This window comes from Hydra vulgaris, chromosome 01 (assembly GCF_038396675.1).
Source record: "Hydra vulgaris chromosome 01, alternate assembly HydraT2T_AEP".
NCBI lineage: Eukaryota > Metazoa > Cnidaria > Hydrozoa > Anthoathecata > Hydridae > Hydra > Hydra vulgaris.
This window is the reverse complement of record NC_088920.1, coordinates 43,775,597-43,790,000: the sequence shown is the minus strand read 5'-3', so window position 1 is coordinate 43,790,000 and position 14,404 is coordinate 43,775,597. Positions and strand designations below refer to the sequence as shown.

Genomic DNA, 14,404 nt, shown 5'->3' with positions numbered 1-14,404 from the left:
GAAAATAAGCGGTTGTTGTGGTCATGAAAATAAGCGGTTGTTGTGTTCATGAAAATAAGCGGTTGTTGTGGTCATGGAAATAAGCGGTTGTTGTGGTCATGAAAAGTTATAAATTATTTTTAAGCTAATTACTTTTACTTTTTTATCTTTAACTTTTTATCATTATTTTTTTTTTTTTAATTTATTTAATTTACATCAGTTATTCAGTGGTTTATTGTTCTTGCTTTGGAAATAGCTCTGCAGTTTGCAATTTTATTCTAACTTTTGTATTTTGGCTTCTTTTTTCAGCGTAGTTGTTGTTAAAAATCAATCTAACCAAAATTAAAGTTATTTCTGGAAATTACTAACCATAATAATTGTTAGGTAATAGAATAATAAAAAGATAATTGTTGTCTGAAATAGAGTAATTGAAATTAGTCCATTCTAGAAAACTTGAGTTAGCACATTTGTACATTTAGCATTTCGGTTGACAAATTTTGAAGTATAGTTGACAAATGTCAAATATCAAGGACCTTTTTTGTGTGTGTGTGTGTGTCTCAAAAAAAAAGTTCACAAAAAACACATATCCCCTCCCCCCTTTTAATGAGAGATCTCTTTGGGACGACCATGACAACAACCACGCTTAACAAAAAAAGCGAATATCCTCCTAGGTAAGCCTATATCCTCCCGACACAAAAATAAGTACTAAAAAAGATAAATTAAAAAAAAAATGTCTTTTCAAAGCTTTTATGCAAAAAATCTTTCTTCTTAAAAAGTTATAAACTCCAACTTTAATGATGAACTAAATATTAGAGAAAAAAAAATAAAGGTACGACCCCCCTTGCCCAGGAAACAAATTTAACACGCATGTTCATCAAGCTCTATCTAGTCTGAAAGGTATTGAAAAATCAATCGCAAGATTCTGGGACAACTGATACCGACAAACATCTTGTGAAGTCATAATAACGTTTGAAAAAAAAATTACAAGTTTATTCTAAAGCACTATTTTAATTGAATAAGATTTTATTTTTTTAATCATCCTTGTGCCGGTTGGACACCAATGCAACAAAAAAGAGGTTATTAGGGTGCCCAAAACCTATAGTAGAAGATTGAACAGCTTTTTTTACCATCTTTTTCCAAATAGATTATATACGATAAAACGCAATAAAAGACTATATCTGATAAACACTCCTTTAATTATATATATTATATCAGATAGTTTAAATGACTTATTATTTTTTGAAAACTGTTTTAGCAGTCGATGTGCTTGCGGATAACAAAAATTTTATAGTGCGTTATATTACCATAACAAAATAGTTGATTGAAAAGGCAAATACAAAAAAAAAAACTGGAGAAAAAGTGCGCTCTAACGAACAGTGACTTAATCAAGGTTTGCAAATGCGTGAATTACCTATAGCTTAGAAATTGTGCCCCCTTCCCCCTCCCCGCAAAAGTTCCATAATGGCAAGTAACCTATTTCTGCTCAACAAAAAAAAAGAAATACAAAATCAATGATTATTTAGCTGCCCCTATTTATATTCATGCGTCAGAAAGCCCGTCTCTACACTACTGGTATACTCGCGTATTGACTATATTTGCCCCTAATTATAATAGAACTACCCTTTAAGATATACGTGAAAAAAAATCCTTTCCCGATGCCCTACTACAAACACTGCCCACATACATCAGAGTATTACCTGAAGTATTACCCAGAAGTGCCCTCAAACAGTTAATGGATTTGAATACACTACCGCTATCTCAATATTTATGTTAAATCAGCATGAAATGACTGTTCTTTGAGAAAGTAAATAATATAACTTACATTTTACTTACTTACAAAGTAAAGTATAAAATTTCAAAGAAAAGATTTACTTTTATTTGTAAAAGTAAATAATAATTTTTTTCAAATTACTTTAATGTAAGCTGTTATTGCTAATTAGTTCCTTTTACACGTAAAAGTAATTTGTTGTTACGATGTAGTTTTATTTTACTTTGTAAAGTAAGTGTTATGTTTTTAAATATTATATTTACGTAAGTTTACTTCATAAATAACTTTTTTTACATATAAAAAGTAAATTACATTTTAATGTAAATTTTTTACATAATTATAACCAAAATTACCATTAAAAGTGAGTTACATTTACAAGTAAAAGTAAAAATGCAAATAACTTTTACTTGTAAAAGTAAATTACTTTTTCTAGTAACAGTTACTCATTTAAAAAATTTAACTTAAGTAATTAAGTCTAATATGTGACATTGGTAAGGAAGGAGGTATGGACTTTCAAGTTGAATTCTCTTCAACGGTGCTTTGTAATAGGACAGCAAGAACTTCTGGAGCACCTTAAAAGCCAAAACATATATGAAGCCCATATGATCTTATCACATAGCACTGTGGAAGAGCATTTAACTAGGAAGTTCACGTCTCTTTTTTTACCCATGTTGTCTATTTAGCTAGAGCCAGCGTTGAACCTCAGACCTTTTGATTCTAAGCCAGAACTCTGCGCAACGGCTGCAAAGTTAATGTGCAAAGGGAAGGATTTGAACTCGTATGTTGCACTTCAGAAGCTGCGCAGAAAAATAAATCTGACTCCTGCGCAGAAAAATAAAGCTGACTCCGGCAATGATCAAGAAACGTTTGGCATGGGGAAAGCAACACAAGAATTTCACTGAAAATGATTGGATTCGGATGTATTTCAGCGATGTATCTTCCTTTTACATCATGGATGAGAAAACAGTCTATGTACGCACACAGACCCGGTGAAGAATTTAGTTCTGACTGTATTACAGAGACAGTAAAGCACCCAACGTATGTCACGGTTTGGTCAGTCATCTCTATTCATGGGCCTGAACAACTGTATGTCGTTGAAGGCCCCATGAATCAAGTTCAATACAAAAAGGTGCTGGAGATACGACTGCTGCCTCAACTTGGCGAATGGTGTTGACGGAGACCGTTCACTTTTATGCAAGACAGAGCACCTTGTCACACTGCTAAGACAGTCAAGAAATACTTAGCTGACAACCATATTAAGCTTCTGCAGTGGTTAGGTAGTTCACCTGGCATGAACCACATTTAGAATCTGTGGGAGATTGTCAAAAGAAGAGTTAAGGAATGAAACCGAAAAAAAAGAGGGAACTGATCTAGACTTTAATCAACTTCTAGCATCATGGCAACGAAATCCGTCAGCTTTGCCCAAAACGAATTTGTGGGATGCCTTCAAGGATCCAGGCACTGCTTAAAAATAAGGGAAGCCATACAAAATGTTAACTAACTTGTTTCAACTATCCGAACTTTCATTGCCATAGTAATTTATTTTATTTTCTATTGCTACTTTTTGCATTTTTATTGTAATTTTTACTTAGTATTATTAATGCAAGTTCAAGTCATCTCGGCATTTGAATATCAAGTCCAAATTTTGCATTGTATTTAATTGTTTTTATACTTCAACGGTTCAATATTGTGCTTTGTTACAATAAAATATTGCTTTTCTTGAAGTAAAAATGTTGCATTGTTTATGAATAAATTTCACAAATGCATCAAAAATTAAGTTTAGTATAATAATTTGGCCACCACTGTACGTTTGTAGGTAATTGTACAGCTTTATATAAACAATAATATAAATAATGATATAAACTTACAATGATAGACAAGGTATCTGAAAGAAGATCGCAAAGATCTTCTTTCAGATACCTTGTCTGATCGTCAGAACCTTAAGTTAGCATTTAACAAGGATAAGATAAACAAAAAATTAAAAAAACTTTTACAAAATTGCAAGGTAAATAGTCTATGTATCTGAAGAAAGATCAAGAGGATCTTCTCATCAGAATTTTGTACAGGAGTAAACCAACATATAAATTAAAAAGTGAAAAGTATAAGTACATCAAATAAAATAAGTAGGTTAAACTTATATAAGCGTAGACTTGTATATCAACAATAAAAAAGTAGACCAAAATATATTTTTAACTTTTACTACTAATAATAACTCAATATATTATCTAATGAAAGAAGGTTTTTCAGTTTATTTTTAAAAAGACAAAAGTAATAGGTACTTCAAAATTAAAGTTCGGCAAAACAATTTTATTCCAAAGGTGTGGCACTCGATATGTAATACAAAATTGATAAAAGTTCGTTTGACAAAAAGGCTCATTTAAAAAGGTATTATTTCTCAAAATATATTTACTGACTGATTTAAAAGTAAAAAGATCTTTGAAAACGGCTTGGGATAAGTTATTTATTCACATATATACAAAACATAAAATATTAAATAGATTTAACTCACATATATTTTTAGAATTCTCATTTCAATAAAATAATGCTTCGAATGAGAGAAGCGACTTGCAAAATTGATTATACGGATTGCTCGTTTCTGAAGAAGAGGAAGACATTGCATCTTACTTCTTTCTGTACTTCGTCAAGCAATATTAGCATAATTAAAATAACTATGCATAAATAAGTAATAAAGTTGGATTAAGACTTTCTTATTGAGATAGATTCAAGTTTTTGTGCTTTTATAATCAATATGATGATTCCAAGTAATGTTTTTATCAAGACAAATACCTGAAAATTTTGTAACAAAATCTCTATTTATTTCCTGATCGATTAAGATTTGAGGTTATTTTGATGGAAGAAATTGCTTTCTTGTAAAAATAATAAAACCCATCTTGTTTTATTAGTATTTAAGGTTAAGTTATTACACTTGAACCAATTAAATACATGTCTGTGTTCTTCGTTTACTGTTTTAAAAAGTTCAGAGGTATCATAGTTTGAAAGAAACAAGTTTGTATCGTCTGCATACATAATGCTCGTTAGTTTTGAAGCTTTATTTAAGTCATTTATATAAATTAAAAGAAGCAGAGGTCCGATAGTTGAACCTTGTGGAACTTCACAGGGTATATTAAGAAAAGTAGGTTGATAATCGTTGTTATATGGTACATACATTGTTACGTTGTTATATGGTTAGATACATAATTTTTACTATTTTATTTTTTATTCCGTAGTATTTGATTTACGTAAAGTAGATTTTTATCATGAAAATATTTGTATATTCTGTTGAGCATAATTTTTTCTAGAATGTTCGAAATTGTGGAGAGAACAGAGATTGGACAATAATTACTTATTTCAGGTTTGTCGCTTTCTTTGAAAATAGGAATAACTTTTGCAATTTTTCATTGTTCTGGGAATACACCTTGATGGATAGAAGTTCTAAAGATTTTAAAAGGAACAACTTTAAGTAGTTTAAAGCAATCTATAACCGCGTTTCCATTAATCTTGGTTTGACCATGTCATTTTCTTCATTGTCAATAAAATTGGGTGAAAATCTTTTGTTTAAAATCAAAAATTGCCCTATAAATCATCCCAACTTATATATCCTGATAGATAATCAATAATGATATTCGCTAAATTTCCAGGATTCTCATTTTATTAAGTTTTGCATGATGTTCTTTATCAAACCAACTTAGTAATAAAAGTGGTCTTTTTTCAAACTGTTTAAATTGAAGCCTAGGTAGTGCTAGAATACCTTTTTTACTACTGTTTCTAATCATCTTCTAAGTGCGCCATTTTACTTTTTTTTTTTAATTGATCTTTTTTTATTTTGAGAATTTCGAGAAGTCTTCAAAACTGCAAAAGTTCACAAGAATATTTGAAACAATCAGGTTTCATGAGTCAGTTTATGATACATATATTGATTGTTTTTAGCTATATTTTTTTTTTTAATACGCAACTCATGTAAAGCAGAATATTTTGTAGGAGGCTATTCTAAACAATTAACAAATCAAATCCAAAGTTGATTTTAAGTTTTGGATTGTTGAAAAATAAAATGTTGCAATTTGTTTTCTAAACATCCAGAAGTACATTTTGTCGCATGTTTAATGACCGTTTTTAATTTAATTTCTTTAAAAATTCTTCAAGAAGTATAAGTTCTAAAATACATATTACATCTAAATATTAAAATATAAAAGTATTTTAGTAAATTTTTTTTTGATAAAATTTTAAATCATGGGCAAACTTTTTGTTATTTAAGATAACTAACTTTCAGATATGGAAAAACTCTAGACATTTACATGTTTATATTTAAATAAGGATCCTTTGCGAAAAATTGCGATGATTACAGCTTGGGAACAAAAAAGCCCTAAAATTTCTGGCCACAACTGCCCAAAACGCGAAAATTTGATAAAATGTTTTTTTTTTGTTTTTACTATTCTCAAATAAATTTAAATTAATAAATATATTTATATTCATTGATAAATTTTAGACTTCGTAGTATTATCTCTCAGCGTTCAAAAACTATGACCATACAAAATTAAAATCCCCCTCAATTTGAGGGGGTTACAAATTTTGTTATGACCATATAAAATTTTTTATATAGTCATAACTTTTGATTGTAAAAAGATTATTTAATGAAATTTAAAATTTATTGATGAATACAACTTATATATAAATATAACTTACAAAGTATAAACATGTAAATGTTTGTTGTTATCTCAAACACCAAAAAATGTTAGTTCCGCCTCTGTTTTCGCCTAATTGTAATATTTCTTACTTTTACATTAATTTTTATTGTCAAACTTTTTAATAACACACTTGGTTTGTCGCTATATTTTTGATATCACATTTGCTTCGTTGTGATATTTTTAATATTCCCCAATTATTTCTCAAAAATTCCCAAATTCCCCTGAAATTCCTCTAATTGCCCCAAAAAATTTTAATATTCCCCTTCGTTGTGATATTTTTTAACATCACATTTGCTTTTTCGTAATTTTTTTATACCACATTTGGTTTGTTGTAATATTTTAAATATTACAACCGCGACATTTATCATTATATAGAAAAACTATATTTTACTTACATTTGGAAGTCTATAGAATTTATGATATGTCTGGCAATCGTATTTTTTTTGGTAGAAAATAATACAATGAGTGCGACAACATGTAACAAAAACTGCTAACATTCTATGATTTAATGAAACAGAGGTGAATGAAACAGAGGTGGACTACTTGCGTACTTTCCCAATGTAGTTTAGTGTGAAACTAAAAGGTATTAAAAATATATCTATCAATTATATATAATATAAAAAAAAAAAAAACACCCAAAGTATGCTCATAGCGATTGTAATATATAAAAAGATATATATATATATATAAAATATATAAAATAAATATTAGGTATATAAACAAAGAAAAAAAAAAATGCTTGTTTAGCATATATATGGAAAATTGGGGAATAAAAAATAAGAAAAGACCTTATTGACCCAACCCAATTAGATTGTTAATTTATTATTGGTTTAAGACAATACAAGATTAAAAAGTTACAAAATGTGCCTAGAGTCGTGATGAGATCACTAATCTTTACAAAGACCTTGAATCGTGATCTTAAACTGAAATTTGGTGCATTTTATGTATCTTATTTCATTGATTGTAAATTGTCTAATTAAAAATAATAAACAAAGTGAGTGAAAAAAATAGAAAATATGAAAAAAAGATATGAAAAAAATATGAAAAAGATATAAAAAAAATAGAAAAATAAAATTTCTATTCATTACTGTTTTGAGAATTAAATTTTTTGAAATTGACTAACTTTTTAAATATTAATCTACGCCCCCTAACAACCAACTGTTGCACTTTTTAAGTTTTTTTTTTCAAAAAAGGTGCAATAAAAAACAATTAAGCAGTAATTAAATAATTTTATTGTTTATAAACCTCTAATTTGCGTATCTAAACTAAAAAAAGACAAAAGCCTAATCTTCTGTTTATGTAAACTTTTTATGTACAAATACTTCTAAAAATCTGTGAACGCGTTTAAAACCATCTCAAAAAATATTATGCCCAAAACAAGTTTTAAGCAAAATCATTCAAAGTGGTGCTATTTAAACCAAAATGATTTTGGCAGGAACAATTACGAATTTAAGCAAGAATAATTGGGATTTTAAGCGAGATTTTAGCAGGAACAATCAGGAGTTGAAGCAAAAACAACTGGGATTTTAAGCAAGATTAGTTCAGATTTTAGCTGGGATTGTTTAGCAAAATCGATTGATTGAAATAATTGTAACTTATAGTAAATATATCGCATCATAGTCATATAATCGTGTCTTAGACATATATACACTTTATAAAATAAAAAAGCAGTAAGATCAGTAATAAATATAATATTATATTAGTGAATTAAGTATACAAGATGTCCATATGTTCTGATTATAATAACAAGAGCGCTGCACTAATCTAATTAAAATTAAATCTTACATTGCGCTCTCTTTTATAAAAAGCAGAACAATGGGAACCCTAATACAAGACTACTCAAAATATTAACTTAAAAACCCTAATTCAGACAAACTTTTAAACGTCTGTTAACTCTCATTTAACATATATTAGATTTTAAATAAATGTTTTCAAGGCGAATTTTTTATTTTGTAAAGATTAGAAAAAAGGTAAAAAGACCTAAAACTGACCTATTTAAAATATTTGTTTTAGGAACTGCATAGGTACAGACATGTTTTAATTATTCGTAGTGGCATATAACTTTCACAAAAATGTCTAAGTTATTCATAGTGGCACATAACTTCAACAAAAACGACATTTTTGTTAAAGATGTTTAAGTTATGGATTAAGTATCATACTGAAGTTATCTTTATCGCTATCGCAAGAATAAGCATTATTATCAGTTAACTGATCCTTGACACACGACTGTGTATTTAAAATAAATTTCAGTATTACCATAATATTGTCCACAAGAATTCAAGTATAAAATTTAAAAATAATACTATTTTTGAATTAAACGCAACATATGCGGCTGCAGAAAATCTTACATAAAACAAATTTTTATTTTAAATCTATTTTCGAAATCCATTTAATTCTTTTCGACCACCTAAAGAGAAATTATTTCATGCGTACAATAATGATTGTTGGCTCATCCTAGCAGACGACTCTCTTGATGTTACGCTTAAGTAACTTTTGCTCAATTGCGCTGCTATTTTCTTAAATGTGCGCGTGAATAAGTACCAGCGTTAACTTCGAAAATCGGTGAGCGGATAATATTAAAGTGAGCAATATAGTAAACTAAATCATTTTCTAAACGTATTTCAACGAATTCAGTTGCGAAGAAATAATAAAAAAAAAGAAAATCATGGCAAAAATTCTGTGGGTTGTATTAATAGCCTTCTGTATTTTAGTTGTTGAATCAAAAAAGAAAGCTGGTACAGTTTTGTATATATAAATATTTTCTTTTTATTTTTTGAACGCCGATATATAAACATAAATCACATAATCTTTTTTGGAAAAAAGTTTAACTCTTCGTTAAAATAAAAATAAGTTAAAAGTTCTTAATACATGTACATTGTATACTGTTTTACTTAAAGTTGGATATCTAATAAAGTTAACCCTTTTATCTCAACGGGACCCCACTCGATCTTATTAAACAAGTTTGTGCTCTCTCTCTCTCCCCCTCTCTCTCTCTCTCACACATACAGACATATACAATCAGACATAGATATACATATATATTTTTTTGTAGCTGAAACCCCAGCTAAAACACCAGAAACACCAGCTGCTCCACAAGCTGAAGAAGAATCTACACCAGAAGAAGAAGATACCGATAAGAAAACTGAAGAAAAAACAGAAGATGATGACGCTGTAAATAGATTTTGTTCTTTTTTTTTTTAGTATTGTAACTTTTACATATTTTTATTTATGTATTTAACATGTGTTTATATATGCACAGCCTTGTATGTACATATATATACATGGTTTAAATGAGTGGAGGTGGAGGTAAGGAAATGAAGTGTTTCGAGTAAAGGTCAAAATTTGCCAACTAATGTTTCAATAAACTTTTCGTTGGGACGTGATACACCATATGCCCCTCATAAAGAAAAGCCCTTCGTATTTGTAAAGTTTGACTGTTTAACTGAAGTCAAAGTACAATTGGCTTAAACTAAACTAATACTAATATAAGGTGCATGTACCATTTAGATGAAAATTATGATATAGTTTTTCAGAACATAAAATAACAGAAAAACATGGTTGTGATTGTTTAGCTTACGCCATAAACACATTTTTTTTTCATATTGATTAATGTTTAAAACAATTTTTTTAAGAATTTTTTTAAAAGAAGTAATCGCGGCGCTTTTTTGCAAAAACTTATTACTAAAAGAATTTGACGGCTTCACTTTATTACCGCGACAATATAAGCGTCATGTTTATTATGATGGCACTAATGATTAATTTTTAGTGATCATATACCAAAGAACTAAATAAACAAGGAAATCATTAACTGCTAAAAAAATTTTAAATAAGCTAATGCATTGAACGTGTAATGTTGATATTTAAACAACAGTTTCATAAAGTTTATTATGAGTTATTTGAGTATTTTGAAGAATAAACAGCAAACTTAGTTGATTAACTTGTATTTAAAAAAAGTAAAAATTTTCTTATATAAATTTATATATTTTAAAATAACAGAAAATTGTTTTTTAATTTTAATAAACTTCTATTTATATAAAGGTTGAAGAAAAAAAAGAAGGAGTAGCTAAAAAAGAAGAAGAAAAAGAAGATACTAAATCTGAAGAAGCTGCAGAGGCTTCTTCTGATGATGATGGAGTAGAGAATGCTCCTGAAAGTAAAAAGCTTTAGTTATTTTATTTTTATAAAAGCAATCTTTAACAACTTCAATTATTAACAGAAAATAATAAATTAATCAAAATGAAGTTAAAGACGAAAAGATAGCTAATGTTAAAATTCGATTTTTTTAAAAATTTAAATATCTATATACATATATATATATATATATATATATATATATATATATATATATATATATATATATATATATATATAATATATATATATATATATATATATATATATATATATATATATATATATATATATATAAATGTTAAAAACTATTTTAAATAATCTTTTTAGTGGCTTGTAATTTAAAATTTAAACGCGTCGGTTGCTATGCTGATAACAACAAGAAAGAACGTCCCTTGAGATCTTACATCATGAGTGATGCAGATATTGGCACAGTTTCAAAGAAAGGAAAACTACCTAAAGGCGATAAGTTTAACATTGAGCTCCCTAAGTTTGCCTGTAAATGCGCCAATGAAGCAATTAACGCTGGAAACGCAGTTTTTGGTCTTCAAAATCTTGGTAAGAATAAATCTAAATGTTACACATAATACTTATTAATTAAACTTTATATTTTTTTATTTTTAATGGGTAAATTTAAAGACTTATTAAAGTACTCTTTTATAATGAAATCATATTTTAATTAGCTGAATGCTGGACTGGTCCAGACGACAGCAAATATGACAGAGATGGAGCCTCAGAAGAGTGCGTGACCTTTAACTACGCGCCATGTAGTCCAACATCTGAAATGTGCGCCGGAAAGAAACACGCTAACTTTGTTTACTACGTAGACACTCCTGAGCACACTAAAACTAAAGAAGAAATTGCAAAAGAGTACAAAGAATATAAGAAAAAAGTTGCCGCATACCGAAAACGTCTTGCTGCCAAGAAAAAGTCTTCAAAGAAACGTAAGTTATCTCATAGAGAATAAAAACAATGAAATTTTTTTGTTGTTAATCTATTTGATAAAAATTCTTTATCCATAGAGAAGGCCAAGAAAGTCAAGAAAACCAAGAAAGAATAAAACTTTAATGATGATAAACTCGATGTAGAAAGGAGTACCACTCACTTTTAGTTCAATAAAAAATCAGATCAATGTGAAGGATGTTATTGGATTATACTTATTTACAAAATATTTATAATGTATACAACTTATTTTTATAAAGTCGTATAAATAAATATTGCCGCTTGTAAACGCCTATCAATTGTTAATGATTAAATATCTTGAGAGATTTTGTTTTTTAACTTTTTTGTTTACTTTATAAGTAATTATTTGATTTTCTGTTTCTTATAACAAGTACTGGTAGATAACTTTTTAGATTTTAACAATTAGATTAGAGAAAAATAAAGTTTGTAAACAAGGAGTAATGTAGCTAAGCAACATGAAGAAATTTAACTAAGCAACAAGGAAAAATGTCATTTAGCAGTAAGAAGAAATGTTATTAGGCAGTTAGGAGAAATGTTATAACATTGATATAACCAATTGAGAACAAAAGCGGTTTGTTTTTTTAAAAAATATTTTTTTTCAAATTTAGAAAATATCTATTTCAGCAAAAAAAGCGCATAGCGTATCAAAAAAAAACAAGCAAAAAAAACGTGCTCCAAAAAACGAGCTCCAAAAAAGTTAATAGAAACTGTTATAAGGATTACATTTTATTTATTCATTATATGATATTATTCTTAGGTGCTTAATACATGGGAGGGGGGACGTTTTTTATTCATTATATGATATTATTCTTAGGTGCTTAATACATGGGAGGGTGGACGTTTTTCATTTATTATATAATATTACTCTTAGGTGCTTAATACACGGGAGCTGACCTTTATTAATTTTTACTTGCTGTTAACAAAAAAACAACTCAAAACCAAAAAAAAAAAAAAATTATAATATAGGCGAGAGTGGGGAGAAGTGGGATGCGAGAGAAGTGGGACAGTCTGAAATTTCTAATTAGGAGTGGTGCCTAAATAATGTTATGTAATGTAAAGATTTAAATTTCTTTTCCCCTATTTAGCAGAAATTGCTTTGTTTCCCTGCGTGTGCTTGAAGCCCTAATTTTAGAATGTACCTTAAAAAAGTGTTTACATTGGGGTGAAGTGAGACAGAAAAAAAGAATATTTATGCCCCGCTTCTTCCCGTCGCCATTTGATTATTTCGATTGGTGAAAGCTCTTTAACATTTTTATGCCAATTAGGTGATTTATTGATTTTATCAGTTTCTATTTAACAGTTTGTGTTAAAATGTTGTTTAGTTTAGTTAATGCATTAGATAAAAAAGATATTGCAAATACTGTTTTACAAATATATATATATATATATATATATATACATATATATATATATATATATATATATATATATATATATATATATATATATATATATATATATATATATATATATATATATATATATATATATATATATATATATATATATATATTTGTAAAACAGTATTTTAAAACAAATTATATATGTCAGGAATTAAAAAGATGCAAACTTAGTTTGCGACTTAAACGGTGCAATGCTTTTTAAGTGTCTAATAGTTTCATTTTGAAAATGATTTTATACTTATGGACAACAGTTTGTAATCAAAAAACTTGACTGATGAGATTTTATTTTTCCTAAGTGATAGTTGTAACTAATATTTGAACCAAAAAAAAAAAAAAATTTAAAAGAACAACATTCTTTTTATCTCTAGAGCCGGGTATATTAACTTATTTAAAAAGTTAATTACATTGTATTGCATGCATGCATGGTTTTACAAGCGTTTCAATTTTCATAGTTTTGTTTTCTGGGTGTTGGTTCATACAAAATTTACGTACAAAAGCTACCTATGTACCAGACTAAAGAAAAGCATTTTTCTTGATTTATTATCAAGAAAAGAACTCGATTTACACAAAACGCATATTTCACATTAGCCATATGTAGAAAATTTTAATAGCAGTAAATTTTAATCGCATGATATTAAGAACTAATAAACAAACTGATCTGTTTGATGAGACCAGAAATTCTATAGAGAAAACAAATTGTTTGGTGTACACCTTGATGAGAAAATCAAAAAACATTTTTTTTAATAATTTTTTTTATTTTCTTAAACAAAAAAGAAATTTATTAAATGAATTTTTCTAACAATAAAAAAATTTAATTAATAAATTTCTATAAAATATATATAAAATAAAATTCATTAAAATCAAAGTTTTTGATTTAATAAATTGTATCATATTTTATATACGCATAATATCCATTGAAATAATAACTTTATTTACACTGTTACATACTGTTACACACTGTTAGCGTAAATAAAGTTATTATTCTATCTTAAGTTATGATTCTATCTTAAGTTATGATTCTCCCTAAGTTATGATTCTATGTAATCATAAATAAAGTTATGATTCCAATAGTGGTCAAAGATCCTTGAAAGTTCAAAGATCCTTAAAAATTTTCAGTGTGTATAACTTTATCTACACTGTTAGCGTGAATAAAGATTTGATTTCAAGTTTTGTATACTTTTTTACGTTTATTTCATTTTTATTAATGAGCAGTTAATGATTTAAAGCGATATTAATTGATGCTTTATTTGCAGTGAACCAGATTTTAAAATTTTTAAATTCAATACTTCCTAATATTTGTCTGAGCTGCATAACAAGGTTATATAAAAATTCTAAGCAAGTTGTTTGAAAAATAAATCGTTTATACAATTATTGATTTGTTGTCTTTTTTATTGGTTTCACAACTTTTTATAACTTAAGTCTTCAGAAATGTTTATTCATGTTTGCTTGTATGTTCATGCTTACTATTCATTGAACTG

At 27.6% G+C, this 14,404-nt stretch overlaps 1 protein-coding gene across 1 annotated transcript; it reads left to right on the top strand.

Annotated features, from left to right (window-relative positions):
* Positions 1-8,892: 8,892 nt before the first annotated feature.
* Positions 8,893-11,841, top strand: LOC100209382 (uncharacterized). The gene is made up of 6 exons (XM_065788274.1): positions 8,893-9,164; positions 9,482-9,600; positions 10,468-10,582; positions 10,891-11,118; positions 11,244-11,504; positions 11,583-11,841. The coding sequence occupies exons 1-6, from the start codon at positions 9,095-9,097 to the stop codon at positions 11,618-11,620; spliced, it is 831 nt and encodes a 276-aa protein (XP_065644346.1). The 5' UTR covers positions 8,893-9,094; the 3' UTR covers positions 11,621-11,841.
* Positions 11,842-14,404: the final 2,563 nt, after the last annotated feature.

Bases quoted from the DNA above. Each gene is read 5' to 3' on its own strand.
- LOC100209382 (XM_065788274.1), top strand. From the start codon at position 9,095: ATGGCAAAAATTCTGTGGGTTGTATTAATAGCCTTCTGTATTTTAGTT. The intron at 9,165-9,481 runs GTACAGTTTTGT...ATTTTTTTGTAG, and splicing joins TGAATCAAAAAAGAAAGCTG to CTGAAACCCCAGCTAAAACA. The intron at 11,505-11,582 runs GTAAGTTATCTC...CTTTATCCATAG, and splicing joins GAAAAAGTCTTCAAAGAAAC to AGAAGGCCAAGAAAGTCAAG.